General features: G+C 35.4%; 1 protein-coding gene across 1 annotated transcript in view; it reads left to right on the forward strand.

The window, feature by feature from the left end:
• Positions 1–3654: 3654 nt before the first annotated feature.
• TMEM156 (transmembrane protein 156) overlaps positions 3655–14978 on the forward strand; it is a 46340-nt gene continuing 35016 nt past the window's right edge. Inside the window, exon 1 of the mRNA XM_025437921.3 lies at positions 3655–3842. Within this exon, the coding sequence (XP_025293706.1) occupies positions 3755–3842 (88 nt within the window). The 5' untranslated portion in view covers positions 3655–3754. The remainder of the gene's footprint in view (positions 3843–14978) is intronic.

Below are 14978 nucleotides of genomic sequence, written 5' to 3' on the forward strand. Positions count from 1 at the left end.
CCTCATTCACTTCTAAAGCTCTGGGAGCTGCCTTTGCTTCTCACAGTTCCTCAAGGTAAATAACCAAATTAAATTCTAACAATAACCCAGGGTCATGCATATAAAGGTTTAGACCTTGCCATTCCTCTGTTCCTTCATAGTATATAAATAGAAGTCACAAGTAACATCGTTAAAGAAAGCTTTTTTTTACACACCACTTGATGCTTGTCTATTACATGTTTGCTCCTTCCCTCTTTCCCTTCCTTTCTCCCTCCCTTCCTTTCTTTTTAAAAGATTTTATTTTTAAGTAATCTCTACATCCAATGTGGGGCTTGAACTCACAACCCCAAGATCAAGAGTCGCATGCTCCACCAACAGAGCCAGCCAGGTGCCCTGTTTTGCTCATTTCTGACTTTTCTGTTACTTGAGTTCTATTTTCAGAATAAAATTAAAAGTTAAATAATTAAATACATACCCTTACGTTTACTGCTACCCCTATGTTTATTTACAAAAGCCAAGATATGGAAGCAACCCAAGTGTCCATTAATAGATGATCAGATAAAGCAGATGTGGTATATATAATGGAATATTACTCAAGCTTAAAAAAAGATGAAATCTTGTCATTCAGAAACCATGGATGGACCTAGAGGGTATAATGCTAAGTGAGATAAGTCAGAGAAAGACATACCACATCATTTTACTTACATGTGAAATCCAAAAAATAAAACAAATTAAGAAACAACAAAGTAATAGAAACAGACTCATAAATACAGAGAGCAAATTTGTGGTTGCCAAAGGGGCAGAAGGTGGGGGGTGGGGTAGGCAAAATAGGTGAACGGAATTAAGAGGTAAAAAATTTTGGTTATAAAATAAGTCACAGGGATGAAAAGCATAGTATAGGGCACAGAGTCAATAATACTATAATAAGAACTTCAATCAAAAATAAAAAGTTAAATCAAAAGTGAGTGCAAACTCTGTTTTTTTTTAAATTTATTTGAGAGAAAATGAGCAGGAGTTGGGGGGCAGGGAGAGCAGAAGAGAGAGAGAAACAGACTTTCCACTAAGCAGGGAACCAATGCAGAGCTCTATCCCAGGCCCCAGGATTATGACCTGAGCTGAAGGCAGACCCTTAACCGACTGAGCTACCCAGGTGACCCTATTTGTTTATCTCTAAGAAACTATCATTTAAAGTTGGATTACCTATACGAAACTGCATCTTAATTCTTAAATTTTAGTGATTGCTGATATTTAAAATGCAAACATTTAATACTGTAATTTATGTAACAATTTCAGTTATAAAATATTTTAGTGGATAAATTTTGACAGTCAGAAAGAGCAAGATATTTTGACTCTTTAATTTTAACCTTGACATTGAATCTTGGAGGATTTCACCCAGGGGATATTTGAAACTTGCCATTGGTCATTGTTCTGCTAACATTTTATGCAGAGGGCAGAATGATTGAAAGTGTTTATATAAAACTTAGATTCAGATATAGTCAAAAAATCATGGACAATAAAGATTCTTGAAATATCTGAGGGTGTATTATATTTCTCATAATCTGCTGCTAAATCAGAGATGACACACTGGTGTCCAGCAAGTGGATTACAGGCCAGGTGTGAGATACTGACTCCCCCATATCGTCAGAGCAGTGAGACAGTGGCCTGGGTTTTAGGAACCCTGGTTGGTCTCCTGACATCCACTATCTGAGGAGCACCAGAGAAGCCAGCTGCAGAGAACATGGGTCAGCACATTATGTACAAAGAGCCCATGGAGCTTACTAGGGAAATTTGTCTTTCAGGTGCTCAAGAATAAAATAACCAGTCTGAGGCCATATCAGGGGTAGGGGTAGGTAAGGAAGGAGGAGGTCTGCAAGAATGCTACCACAAAGACAACTCACAAATCAATAAAATTTGATGTGGACAAGAGAATTCATCAATGAACCAACATGTTGTTCATAAAAAAAAAAAATAGATACTAACAAAAGTAGTTTCAGTAAAATCAGAGTAGAAGAATAAAGAAGTGGTTTACTTGCCCTTTTAAAGAAAATTAATCAAGGAATTAGACTAACTTGATAGTGTAACATCAGGTTAATATTTTCTTTTTTTTAAAGATTTTATTTATTTATTCATGAGAGACACAGAGAGAGAGAGAGAAAGAGAGAGAGGCAGAGACACAGTCAGAGGGAGAAACAGACTCCATGCAGGGAGCCCGATGCAGGACTCAATCCCGGGACTCCAGGATCACACTCTGCGCCAAAGGCAGGTGCCAAACCGTTGAGCCACCCAGGGATCCCCCAGATTAATATATATAATTTTAAATTTTATTTATTTATTTATTTATTTATTTATTTATTTATTTATTGGTTAATATTTTCTTGATCAATTTCTTCTCTAGTAGGAAAATTATGGTTGGAATGTGTGTATTCATAAATAAAAATTAGGAATCAAAACAAGGTCAAATGGGGAGTAGAAAGTCCACTGTCACTTAGTGCCACCTGTAGGATGGGAAAGAATTAAGGGACAGAGTCTCTTACCCCTTTCCACCAGCATCTTTACTGAAGACGCTGCCGGACTCGTAACACAATATATCTCAGTTCAGTAAGCTGTGTAGGCATTGACTCTCATCAACTCCTCTCTTCCTTAGAATGACCCTGATGCTATTCATAAAATAAGTCTAACGTTTGAAGTTCTAGTCCCATTTTGACTGTCCTTAGATTCAGTTTTTAAGGTCTCTTAACCCACTATTCCCATCTGTCTATCAAATCCCCACACCCAATCAGAAGATGAGTCAGTTCATTTGTATTCACAATCTATCCACAGCACAACCTCTGTTTCCTGCCTCCTGCTCCTCACTCACCCATTGTGTCATAAAGCCCAGAGTTGCACGGGTAAGAGCAGATAGGGTGAATGGAAACAGATGGGGTGATGGAGGTACCAGAGGGAACCAGCAAGCAGAAATTGATTGGAGATACCCCCTACCATTTTTTTTAAAAACCAGAAGGCAATGGAATAAAAGTGTTTGCACATATTCTTTTTTAACCATGGACTTTTCTTACTCTTCATTTGTATTCTAAAACAAAGTATTTTACTTCACTGAGATTACAATGAAAGATCATTTTTTTGAAACGAGAACTGACAGTGTAGATTCGGTAACAGTTGTCACAATGTTTATAGGCATCATGATAATGAGTCCCATTCCACTGCCTTATACAGGGTAGTAAAGTAAAATTGAGATTTTGGTTTATCCTTACATTCATCCTCACATTTATACTGTTTGCTGTCTTACAGACACACTCTTTTCCGAACACCAGGATGCAGTTCAGCCTGGTACATATAAGGGGTCATCAATCATTTAATAAGCAAATGAGGAAATGGACATGACTGACCATCATTTTATTTTGGGTGTCAATATTGTGGGTTTATATTTACTCATACAGATTGGTAAATATGGGAAAATAGCTTCAAATCCAGATGAGAACAAGACCCCTTAGCCTCTTGAGATTTTTTTTTTTTTTTTTTTTTACTCTTTCTTTTTTTAGAAGATAGTTTGAAAGTGTCTTCCTTATTAGATGGTAGTTTTCACAATGGTAAGTGACTCAAAATGAAGTCTCAGTTCAAGCCCTCTTTTTTTTTTTTTTTTTTAAGTCTTACCCAAAAGGAAGTGAGTATGAAGTAAATTGCATAAACTTAAAGCACCACAGAGATGAAGCCCGAAGCAGGAAGAAACATGCTACCGATGTCCCAGAAGGGAACACATCGTATCATGTGAAGAGACATGACAAAAACAGCCCTCTTTAAATTACTTTTGGCAATAGTGGTCACATTCATTTTAATTTTGCCAGAATATTTTAAGACATCAAAAGGTGAGTATGTAATTTATCTTTTCTTTTTCTAATTTTTAAAAATTATGATAGCTAATGGTTACAGGAAAGGTCTTTTTGGACACATGCTGCATGAGCTGAAGCTCTATGTCTGAAAAGTTAGGAAAATGAGATTGTAATTTTAGCTGTTAGAGAGCACAGTAACCTTATTCACAGTACTTAATTATTGTGGCACACAATAATGAGATAAAAAATGAAGAGAACTATTTAAACTCTATAGTCTAGATTTTAAACATTAATTTACATTAATTTTATCACATGATTTTGCTCTTTGAAAAGGAGTTTCCTTCAAAACAGTTTTAAGTATACTTTTACATTCTGGAGTTATTTTATAAAGCAAGTAATATTTATTATGTTAAAATGCTTGATTTCCCTCCATCACAGCTATTTCACACAAATAACTCACTGTTGCCTTTTGACAAGTAAGATTATTGAAAAATACAATTAAAATAAGATGAGTGAAAATTTCAGCAGGTGTGTGTACGTGGATTCGTAACTGATGAAAAAAATGAACTCTATGGGTAATTCAGGGACTTGTGATCTGATTGCTGAAGCCTAGGATAAGAAAATAAGTAAATGTAAACTATTTTTACATCGTTTTGAAAATATATTAATGTGACTGTTTAGATGATCATTGTGCTCCTCAGCATTTAATAAGAAAAAAGGATAAAAAGAAAGTGCTGTATTCTATCATTAAAGTTACATGAATTTGCTTAAAATCAGGGAAAAGCTTATTTTTGAGACTTGCTGGGATGATTATGGTTGCATATACATGGCATTAAGTGGCCAGAGAACAATATTTTACTAAATAAACACTATGTGCAATTTTGTGAATGACTGTATTTTTCAAAATTTTCTTGGTTTTCTGGTATTCTGTTGCTTAGATTAAACAATCATAACATATATTTTAAATTTTTGATTCCACTCAGGTGAAAATATAAAGAGAATAATTAGAATTGGAATAGAGACAACATATTTCAATTTTTAAGCTTTTTGTGGTGGAGAGTAAGCTCATTTAATGGTATCTAAGGTAGGCCATAAAGGTGCACCTTGTACTTCCAAAAAGGCAGGTTCATCTAATGAAAACCAGGTAATCAGCCTTTCATAAACTGTTTGCTAACTGTCGGTTAGTGTTTTATAAGACCTGGTGATTGCTAGAGCATGCTAGAAGTTTTTCTTTTGGGGGCAGATGCCTTGACAGTAATCAACCATCAATGATTTTTGTTTTCTTACTTTCATAACTGATTAGATCAGCTTTCAATACTCCCTGTATTGCCTCCCCAAACTGAAAATGGCCATTTCTCTTTTCCTAGACCAAGAATAGTATAGATATTTCCTTGGACATTTTGGGGGGGATGGATTTACTTGGGAATTTTGTTTCAAAGGGACCCTCCCTGGGGCCAACAAACAAAAATGTTTGAAAATCATCATCTTAATCCTGATGTCATGTTGTGGTAGAAGGAATTTTGCACAGAGCCACCATCAATGAAAGGTCGATGGTTGAGCAAAATATTTTACACATGCAATAGTGCAAAATAATACTTTATATTTCACAATGGCTTATGGATCACCAGGAACAAGTTCATATAGCCTCACCTTATATAGTTTAATATAGATTCAACTAAGGGCACATATTGTTTCACTTTTTCTCAGTACTTTTTTTTTTAAGATTTTATTTATTTATTCATGACAGAGAGAGAGAGAGAGAGAGAGAGGCAGAGACACAGGCAGAGGGAGAAGCAGTTTCCATGCAGAGAGCCCGACGTGGGACTCGATCCCGGGTCTCCAGGATCACACCCCAGGCTGAAGGCGCCGCTAAACCGCTGGGCCACTGGGGCTGCCCCTCTCAGTACTTTTTAAATCACAATAATAGTTGCCTCACGAAGTGAGTTGACTTATCAACTAGTATATTTTATAAAATAAAATATATGGTAAAATTATTTATATGATAAGCTAAGAGTGTTCAAGAAGTGCTAAAATTAACTTTGAGACTCTCCCTATTACTTGGGTTACTTGGGTTCTTTTTTTTCAGTTTTTTCTTATATTCTATTCACTTTAATTTCTAAGATAAATATTATAAAATGATTTTTACTTATAAATTATTCACAGATACTGTGTCGTTAAGATATCAAATTAATTCAGAAGGAATCTTAATGAGGAATAATGTATTCACGAAGTTTAATAGATTTGATTTCAAAATAATAAACCCTCTGAAGGCCTAAGTTAAAAATAGAGAACCGTGTTTGATCATTTTTCATCAAGAATGTATCTGAGACCCTGAATAATCATTACTCGGAATATTCAATTATCATAATTACACAGTATAAGCTATCTAGTCTAACTTCGCCAAAGAAGAGAAACTTCTTCAATGGTGTTTTGGACTTTTAATGAGTTTGCATTGAGCATGCACTGGCAAGAAAAACCACTTTAGTACTTTCAGTTTATTTGAAAGGCAGCTTATCCTAAGATACGGTAGTTAATATAATGATTTGATACACGCATATTGCATATAGATAATAGAGATAGAAAAGGGAATGCATATATTTTGATTCAGAACTGCTTGCAATTAAGGGAGCCTGGGTAGCCCCAAACAAGAGACTTCACCAACCTTTTATTGAATTTACAGTGTTTGGGAGAGAACTGGTTAACTCCTATAAATCTCAGTGATCTTTTATTTATTTATTGATACTTCCACTTATGAATAGTGCCTACCTGTGGTCGCTTTGGCCCATATACTGATATTGAAATGAATAGTGTCTACCTGTACCAGGAACCCAGGGCCACAGAAACAAAAGGCAATTCTTCTTTCAAGGAGTTTTCAGTTAGGGGGATGCCTGACTGATAAATAATTAAATATAATACTATAATTACTAAAATAGCAATGTAAAAAGTGTGATGGGAACATAAAAGTTGCTTCCATTCCTGTCTGGGGTAGATGTTCCTTCCATTTTTGTTGCAAAGAAAAACCACTGTCACAGTTCTAATGATCAGCTAATATTTCTCCTTACCTACTTGCAGAAGCACTCTCTAAGAGCAGTAATTATTGTTGATTTTCAAATAAAATGTACTCATCTAAATATCTCAGAAGTTCTGGAAACCAGAAACTGTAGTGAGTTATAAAAGTGCCTTACTGATACTGAGGCAAGGCAAGACAGGAATAGCAGAGATGAAAATACCTGAAACCTAATTTTATCTAGCTGTCTGACTTCCTCACTTACATTTAAGAAACAAACTGACATGAACCATGTTTACCAGCTTTCATTTCCCCCTTGCATTTCATACTTTTTGATGGAAATGGTAGTATAATGGTCAGTGAACTTTAAGAAAAAAATGGATAGGGATCCCTGGGTGGCGCAGCAGTTTGGCGCCTGCCTTTGGCCCAGGGCGCGGTCCTGGAGACCAGGGATCGAATCCCACGTCGGGCTCCCGGAGCATGGAGCCTGCTTCTCCCTCTGCCTGTGTCTCTGCCTCTCTCTCTCTCTCTCACTGTGTGCCTATCATAAATAAATAAATAAATAAAAGTTTAAAAAAAAAAAAAAGAAAAGAAAACAATGGATAAAAGAACTTTACTCATGAACTATAGGATAAACCCTGAAGTATATGAGCTTATGTACACTTTACTCAGGTCTGTATGATAAAGAAGAGTGTTATCAAGGGTAACTGCAACTAATTTGCCTGAAAGGATTATTTTAGTTCTTAGAGATGGGCACTTTATTTCCCTCCTATTGACTGGCTCATTAAAAAGTTAATCAGTAATTCCCAGTAAGGTCTGGGAAAGAGACTAGAGACTTAAAAAAAAAAAGATTTTTTTATTTATTTGAGAGAGTAGAGAGAGAGAGAGAGAGAGGGAGAGAGAGAGAGAGCGGCGTTTACGACCAAACATGGGTGGGGGGAGGGACAGAAGGAGAGAGAGAATCTCAAGTAGACTCCTTGCCTACCTCAGAGCTTGTTGGGGGGCTTGATCTTACTACCCTGAGATCATGAGCTGAGCAGAGATCATGACCTGGGCCAAAATCAAGAGTTGAAGAGCCGAAATCAAAAGTTGGATGCTTAACCAACGAGCTACCCAAGCACCCCTAAAAAAGTTTTAAAAATGTAATACTTACACATGTACCAGGTACCATACCAAGTACTTTTACATATAAAAATTTTTTTAAAAAAGATTTTATTTATTTATTCATGAGAAACACACACGGAGAGAGAGGCAGAGACAAAGCGAAGGGAGAAGCAGGTTCCCCATGGGGAACCCAATGCGGGACTCCATCCCAGGACCCCAGGATCATGACCTGAGCCAAGGGCAGTTGCTCAACCACTGAGCCATTCAGGCATCCCATGTCTCATTACAACACATTAAGTATTTCAAATCATTCATGGTGAAGCATCATTCTGAAGAGTGACTTTTCTTGAAATATTCAGAGAGAAGGAATAAAATTAGATGGATAGATTTACTTCGTTGTAACATTTTTTTTCTAAAAAAAAAACAAAAAAAAAACATTTTTTTTCTTATGGAATTTTCTGAATCTTTGTAGCATGGAAATGGATAATAATCAATACAATATGTTTACTTATATTTTTAGACAATAGGTGCTGGTTAAAAAAAAAAGGATATTGATGAATATAATGCTTTCCACTGCTTTCACAGAACTGTTTTATTCTCTCCTCTCTTATATTATATACCAGCAACCCTTGCTTGGGATGCTTTTGCTATCAGCTTGTCTTATTGCATTGGTAGATAAATGCTCTCTCTATATCTTTTTTGTTTTTATAGAAAAAACAACTTTCTTTAAAACAGCATATGGTGATATATCTTACCCCTATACTGCTCTGTTTCTTTTCTCCATAGCACTTATACCCTATATAACTGACTTATTTATTATATATACTTCTTGTCTTATTTCTCCAAATAGAATGTAAGCTCAATGGAAATGAGATTTTTGTCTGTTTGGTCATATTTTAAGCACTTAGGACAGTACACGTCACATTAGGAGGAACTCACTGAGTATTTGTTGATTGAGTGAATTTTCTGAGTCATATTGTAAAGGAGATAAAAAGGAAACATATTTAAAGGAAGCATTTCTTGGCTGATCCTCACAACCACCTTCTGATTCAGGCAGACCAGGCATTATTATCTTCATGTTACACTTTTGAAACAAAATTTTTCTGCACACCTAGAATTTTTAGGGTCCTAGGATTGAGCCGTGCCTCTAGCTTCTAGTTCAGTGGAGTGGAGTCGGCTTATCCCTCTGCCCCTCCCCCCAATTGTGCACACACTCTCTCTCTCTCCCTTCCTCTCAAATAAATAAATAAAATCTTAAAAAAATAAATTGTCTTTCCCAAATGTTCTATGAATAAATCCATTCGTAGGGATGCCTGCATTCAGCTCAGGTCATGATCCTGGGGTCCTGGGATGGAGCCCCACATCGGGCTTCCTGCTCAGTGGGGAGTCTGCTTTTCCTCTACCCCTACCTCCTGCTTGTGCTCTCTCTCTCTGTTAAATAAATAAAGTCTTTAAAAAAAATTTAAAAGCAAAACTAAAAAAATATCTTTATCATATCCAGACTCCCCCATTCCTTATCTGGTAACACCATGGGTATATTATTCATTTGCAACATGATATATTTTTACCCTTTCCCACTCAATATTACTAGAGAAGCTTCAATTACTGAGCCCCAAATAGAAATAAAATGATTTGAGCTTTTGCTATTGAAATTGGTACTCTGTGAGTCGTTGCCAGTTGTTAAAGAGGCTGACCTGTGACCAAAGGACAACAATGTACATTAACTAGTATCTCTGTAAATGAGGCTGCTAAGCCATAAGCTTTTTTCTCTCCTGGCAGCTAATATTTTTAAATTGCTGAATTATGATACATAATCTCCAATAACGATGAAAGATACTTAGAAACCATTGTCTGTGTTTTGTTTAGTTTCGTTGTTTTTAAAGGCACAACTTACAATAAAATACAAAGATCTTAAATGTTTGGTTTTATAAATTTTGACAATTGTATGTGCCTCTGTAACTACAGCCCCATACAAAATACAGATTTTCATCAGTACCAGAAAGATTCCTTTTGCTCTTTCCTGTCAAATCTCCTCCTCTCCCCAAGGCAACTTTCCGACCTATGTCATCATAGCTTAGCTTTATCCCTTCTTATACTTTATATAGATGGAATCATCACATAGTGTCTACTTTTGGTCTGTTTTTTTAGCTCAGCATAATGTTTTTGAGATTCATTTGTGATGAAGTACATCAGTGCCTCATTTCTATTTATTGCTAAATATTCCATTGTAAGAATAACATCACATCTGTCCTTTTGGCCGTCACATTTGTCCTTTTTGGTTGTTTCCAGCCTTTGGCCATTATAAATATGCTGCTATGAACCTTCTTGTACAACTCTTTGTATGAAAATATGTTTTTGTTTCTATCAGGTAAATAGTAGTAAAATAGCTTACTTTAATAAAAAAAAAAACTGCGTGCATCTTCAAAGTGGCTGTTTCTAGTGGTAAAAATTTCTTATTTTCTTCAGCTTGCATTTCATATATTGAAGAAATAACACCTAAAATACGTACTGTCTGAAATAATCCATGCTTCCTCCAAAGTTTCTTGACAACTCATTAAAAGAGAAATAGCTTAGGTATTGAGAAAATATGACTTGACATACAGTAGTTTCTGGAGCTCCTATTGTCTGTCAAACAATGAAGGTTTTCCTGTAAATTCTCACTTTTTTTGAAGGTCAACAGAGAGTTGAGACTTTTGTTCTTGCAGTTGTAACTTGGAAAATACACTTGGCACAAAATATCTAAAAATGTGAGATTAAAACATTGAAGACAACTACCAAAAAACACATAGTTGAAGTAGTAAGAAAATAAGAAAACTCCTTAAAGGTGGAAAAGGATTAGAAATTACGAATCCAGGGCCGCCCAGGTGGCTCAGTGGTTTAGCGCCGCCTTCAGCCCAAGGCGTGATCCTGGAAACTTGGGATCCAGTCCCACATCCGGCTCCCTGCATGGAGCCTGCTTCTCCTTCTGCCTGTGTCTCTGCCTCTCTCATGAATAAATAAATAATATCTTAAAAAAAAAAAAGAAATTACGAATCGAGATAGGTAAGCAAGAGTGAACAGATTGGTGTGATCTGAGGAACATCTACAAATTCCTGGTGGCCTAGAGTCTTGGTTTCCTGGGTCACACATGGAGGAACAGAAGCCAAAGCTTAACATTGGGATGCAAAGGTAACATGCTCTGTGAGGGAGTAAGGAGTAGTCTAGGAAAAGTCTTGCTTGGCTGTGAGGAAATTTGTCTATCTCCATCTAGGCCGTAGAGAGAGCAAGGAAAAAATTTCCCTGGAGAGTTTGTGAATATGTACTAGCCATAACTTGGATATTAATACTCATTGCCTATGAGGTGTGAAAAGCCCAATCCAATTGGGCTTTAATTTAATTAATTAAATTAAGTTTTGCTTTTGTTTTTTTTTTCTTGGATAAATTTGACATATGAGTTTGTATAAATTTAAGGGGTATAGCCTGTTACTTTGATACATTTATATATTTGTAATATGGTTGCCATCATAATAATTATCATATCACATACTTAAAGTAAAATGTTACTATGATCAATATACTGCACATTAGGTATCTATGACTTATTTAGTACTTATTTAATTACAAATGTGTACCTTTAAATACCATCAATCTTGTCCCCCCAGGGGCACCTGGGTTGAGTGTCTGTTTTTGGCTCAGATCATGATTCCAGGGTCCTGGGATTGAGTCTCACATTGGACTCCCTGCAGGGAGCCTGCTTCTCCCTCTGACTATGTCTCTGCCTCTCTTTGTGTGTCTCTCATGAGTAAATAAATAAAATCTTTTTTTTTAAGATTTTATTTATTTACTCATGAGAGACAGAGAGAGAGAGCTTGGCAGAGACACAAGCAGAGGGAGAAGCAGGCTCCACACAGGGAGCCCGACGTGGGACTCAATCCCGGGTCCCCAGGATCACACCCTGGGCCAAAGACGGCGCTAAACCGCTGAGCCACCCGGGCTGTCCCTAAATAAATAAAATCTTAAAAAAAAAAATCTTGCCCCTCTATCCTCATCCCTTGGTTTGTTTTACTCTCTCTTTTTAACTGCATTTTAAAAATATTTTTAAGTTTTTATTTAAATTCCAGTTAACATACAGTGTAATATTAGTTTCATGTGTACAATATAGTGATTGAACACTTCCATACAATACTCTGTGCTCATGACAAGTGTCCTCCTTAATCCCCATCACCTATTTAACCCATATTTCCAGAATGGCTGCACCAGTTTGCATTCCCACCAACAGTGCAAGAGGGTTGCCCTTTCTCCACATCCTTGCCAACATCTGTTGTTTCACGTGTCAATTTTAGTCATTCTGACAAGTGTAAGATATTTCGTTGTAGTTTTGATTTGCATTTCCCTGATGATCACTTATATTGAGCATCTTTTCATGTGTCTGTTGGCCATCTGTACATCTTCTTTGGAAAAATGTCTATTCATGTCTTCTGCCCACTTTTTCATTGGATTATTCATTTTTGGAATGTTGAGTTTTAGTTTTGTTAAATGTTTCCTTCACACTGGAGAAGCTTTTTATTTTGATGAAGTCCAATAATTTCTTTTTGTGTTTGTTTCCCTTGCCTCAGGAGACATATTTAGAAAGAAGTTGCTATAGCTGATTTCAAAGAGGTTACTGCCTCTAGGACTTTTATGGTCTCATGTCTCACATTTAGGTCTCTAATCCATTTTGAATTTATTTTTGTGTATGGTATAAGAAAGTGATCCAATTTCATGCTTTTGCTTTTTGCTGCCCAGTTTTCCCAACACTATTTGTTGAAAAGCCTGTTTTTTCCCCATTGGATATTCCTTCCTGCTTTGTCAAAGATTAATTGACCGTATAGTTGTGGGTTCATTTATAGGTTTTCTATTCTGTTCTACTGATCTATGTGTCTATTTTTGTTGCCAGTACCATACTGTTTTGATTATTACAGTTTTGTAATATAACTTGAAGTTTGGAATAGTGATGCCTCCAGCTGTTCTTTTTCAAGGTTTCTTTGGCTAGTTAGGGTCTTTTGTGGTTCAACACAAATTTTAGGATTATTCCAGCCCTGTGAAAAACCCTGTTGGTATTTTATTAGGAATTGCATTACATATATAGATTACTTTGGATAGTATAGACATTCTTGCAATATTTGTTCTTCTAATCCATAAGTATGGAATGTCTTGTGTGTCATTTCCTTGTGTCATCTTCAATTTCTTTCATCAGTATTTTATAGTTAGAGTACAGGTTTTTCACCTCTTTGGTTAGGTTTATTCTTAGGTATTATAGAATGAATATGGAAGTTTTCCTTTCTTTTCTATTTTTTTGAATAGTTTGAGAAGAATAGACATTAACTCTTCTTTAAATGTTTGGTAGAATTCACCTGTTAAGACTTCTGGCCCTGAAATTTTGTTTTTTGGGAATTTTTTGATTCTTGATTCAATTTCTTTGCTAATTATCAATCTGTTCAAGTTTTCTATTTCTTCCTGTTTCAGGTAATTTATATGTTTTTAGGAATTTATAAATTTCTTCCAGGCTGTCTCATTTGTTGGCATATACTTTTTCATAATATTCTCTTATAATTGTATTTCTATGGTATTGGTTGTTTTTTCTCCTCTCTCATTTGTGATTTTTTTTTTAAATTAGGTTCTTCTCTTTTCTTTTTGATAAGTCTGGATTCTTTTTGATAAGTCTGCCATTGATAAGAATAGAACAACAATTTGTTCTATTGTTTGTTTAGTTTCTATATCATTTATCTCTGCCCTAATCTTTAGTATTTCCCCTCCTTCTTCTGGCTTTAGGCTTTGTTTGCTGTTCTTTTTTGAGCTCCTTTAGGTGTAAGGTTAAGTCATTTTTTGAGATTTTTTTTTTTTCCTGAAGTAGGCCTGCATTGCTGTATACTTCCCTCTTAAGACTGCTTGTGCTGCATCCCAAAGGTTCTAAACCATTGTATTTTCATTTTTATTTATTTTCATGTATTTAAAAAATTTCTTCCTTTTTGATTTAAATTTTGTTTATTTAACATATAGTAGAACATTAGTTTCTGGAGTAGAATTCAGTGATTCATTACTTACATACAATACCTAGTGATCATCATTAATTTCTTCTTGGATTTTCTGGTTGACCCATTCATTAGTTAGTAGAATGTTTTGTAACCTCCATGTATTTGTGGTCTTCCCTATTTTTTTCTTTCGGTTGACTTCTAGTTTCAAAGTATTGTGGACAAAAAACGGTGCATGGTACGATTTCGATCTTTTTGTATCCGTTGAGCCGTTTTATGACCTAATACATGATCTATTCTGGAGAATATTCTATGTGCACTTGAAAAGAATGTGTATTCTGCTGTTTTACAATGAAATGTTCTGAATATATCTGTTAAATCCATCTTGTCCAGTGTGTCACTGAAAGCCATTATTTCCCTGTTCATTTTCAGTTTAGATGATCTGTTCATTGATGTAAGTGGGATGTTAAGGTCCCCTACTATTATTGTATTATTATTTATTATTCCTTTATGTTTGTCATTAACTGTTTTATATATTTGGGTGCTTCCATGTTTTGTGCATATTTATAATTGTTAGACCTTTTTGTTGGATTGTCCCTTTCATTATGATATAGTGCCCTTCTTTACTCTTGTTACAAGTCTTTGTTTTAAAATCTAGTTTGTCCAATATAAGTATTATTACTCCAGCTTTCTTTTTTTTTCCAGCTTTCTGGAATTTGCATGATAAATATTTGCATGATAAATATTTCTCCATTCCCCTCACTTTCAATTTTCAGGCGTCCTTAGGTCTAAAACAAATCTCTTGTAGGCAGCAGATAGATGGGTCTTGTTTTTTGTTTTAATTTATTCTGATACCCTATGTCTTTTGATTGGAGCATTTAGTCCCCTTATATTCAAAGCAATTATTGATAGATATATATTTATTTCCGTTTTATTTCTTGTTTTGTGGTTGATTCTGGAGATTTTCTCTAATCCTTTCTTGTCATTTTGGTCTTTCCTTTTCACTCAAGGAGTCCTCTTTAATATTTCTTGTAGACCTATTTAGTGGTCACAAAATTATTTAGTTTTTTT

The sequence above is a fragment of the Canis lupus genome, chromosome 3 (assembly GCF_003254725.2).
Source record: "Canis lupus dingo isolate Sandy chromosome 3, ASM325472v2, whole genome shotgun sequence".
Taxonomy (NCBI): domain Eukaryota; kingdom Metazoa; phylum Chordata; class Mammalia; order Carnivora; family Canidae; genus Canis; species Canis lupus.